This window comes from Nothoprocta perdicaria, unplaced genomic scaffold, assembly GCF_003342845.1.
Source record: "Nothoprocta perdicaria isolate Ctin4 unplaced genomic scaffold, notPer1 scaffold_251, whole genome shotgun sequence".
In the NCBI taxonomy this organism is placed as follows: Eukaryota; Metazoa; Chordata; class Aves; order Tinamiformes; family Tinamidae; genus Nothoprocta; species Nothoprocta perdicaria.
Window position 1 is genome coordinate 749071 of NW_020455479.1, and position 1832 is coordinate 750902.

Here is a 1832-nt window from a genome sequence, read left to right on the forward strand (position 1 = left end):
CGGGCAGCAGGAGCCCCTCCCAGCAGAGGAGGCCGCCCCCCAGCGGCCGCAGCTCCCGCACCCCGCGGCAGCCCCGCGCCTCCTGCAGCTCCTGCGGGTGGGCGGGGCCGTGGGCGGGGCCTCCACGGACACGCCCACGCGGGGCGGGGCTTGGGCCGCCCGGCCCCGACGGGGCGGCCCCGGCCGGGAAGCGAAACTGCCGCTCCCGGCGGGGCTCGGCCCCGGCCTCTGCCCCCGGCACCGCCACACCCGGTACCGGCAGCCCCGCAACCCGGTACCGGCACCCCCAGAGCCTGGTACCGGCATCCGCCCTGGTACTGACACCTCCCAGAACCCGGTACCGGCACCCCTGTCCCGGTTCCAGCACTCCCCAGAACCTGGTACCAGCACCCGCACCCCGGTACCGGCACCCCCAGAACCCGGTACCGCCATCCCTCCCTCGGTACCGGCACTCCCACAACCCGCTGCCATCACGCCCGCCCCGGTACCGGCACCCCCAGCCTTGAGAGCGCCCCGAGCACAACCCCAACCCCGGTACCGGCGCCGCCGCACCCCGGTACCGGCGCCCCTTGCACCCTGCCACCGGCACCCTCATGCCACCGCTGGCAGCGGGTGGGACGTGCCGGTACCGCCGCCGCCGCCGGGCGGGCCCCCGAACCGGCCCAGCGCCCCGAGCGGAGCCCACCTTGGCCAGCCTCCTGTTGAGGTCCATGGCCCGGCCCGCCCGCGGCTCTCCTGGGCGGGGCCACGCGCAGGCCACGCCCCGTGGGCGGGGCGCTTGGCTCCAGCCCCGCCCCGAGCACCGAGGGGTGGGGGTGACTTGGCCATGGGCTCCCCCGTGGGCTCCCGGGGCTCACAGGCACGGGTGGGTTGAGGGGCCCGACCTCGTGCCCGTGTCCCGCAGGCTGGGGAAGCTCCTTGGAGGCGCTTGGAGCCCCACCAGCCCCCCGGGGTGTCCAGGGCCCTCCCGGGCGTGGGGCGGGAGGGCAGTGGGGACTGTGCCCACAAGTTGGGACTGTTCCCCCAAGCCCTCGTGCCCGGGCCCATGGAGAGGAGGAGCTGCGGCAGCCAGACCCACACGTGGCCCTGGGGCAGCGACTGGTGGCACTGGGGGTGTTGGGGGTCAGCAGGGAGCGCCTGGGGCCGGGGGTTCTCCGGGTGGGTGCCACCCCGCGCACCCCGCCTGGGGGCTGCTTTGCAACGCGAGGTTGTTGACCCTGCTGCTGCCCTGGTCCCTGCTCCGTGACCGTGTGGTGCCAGCCCTGGAGCGCGGGGACGCTGGACACGGCCGCCCCACGCGGGTGACAGAGAAAGGAGCCCCCTGGCCCAGGCCACCCCTGGGGTGTCACAGCACCCGGGCCTCCCTCCAAGGCTCTTGGGGGTCATGGAGACAAGGGTGGGGAGCAGGAGACTGAGGGGCTAAACTGTCCATTGTCCCCACAGCGCCCACAGAGACGGGGCAGTTGAGGGGCTAGAGTGCCCGTTGTCCCCACAGCGCCCATAGAGAAGGGGCAGTTGAGGGGCTAGAGTGCCCGTTGTCCCCACAGCGCCCATAGAGACGGTGCAGGTGAGGGGCTAAATTGCCCCTTGTCCCCACAGCACCCATAGAGACGGGGCAGTTGAGGGGCTAGAGTGCCCCTTGTCCCCACAGCGCCCAYAGAGACGGGGCAGTTGAGGGGCTAAATTGCCCCTTGTCCCCACAGCGCCCATAGAGAGGGGGCAGTTGAGGGGCTAGAGTGCCCCTTGTCCCCACAGCGCCCATAGAGACGGGGCAGTTGAGGGGCTAAATTGCCCCTTGTCCCCACAGCACCCATAGAGACGGGGCAGTTGAG

The 1832-nt window shown here is 73.0% G+C and overlaps 1 protein-coding gene across 1 annotated transcript in view; it reads right to left on the reverse strand.

The window, feature by feature from the left end:
• LOC112948035 (ubiquitin-conjugating enzyme E2 L3-like) overlaps positions 1–712 on the reverse strand; it is a 1963-nt gene extending 1251 nt beyond the window's left edge. The window contains exons 1-2 of the mRNA XM_026040237.1: positions 686–712; positions 3–91 (exon numbers count right to left, since the gene is read on the reverse strand). Coding sequence (XP_025896022.1) covers positions 3–91; positions 686–712 — 116 coding nt within the window. The remainder of the gene's footprint in view (positions 1–2; positions 92–685) is intronic.
• Between the last annotated feature and the right edge of the window lie 1120 nt (positions 713–1832).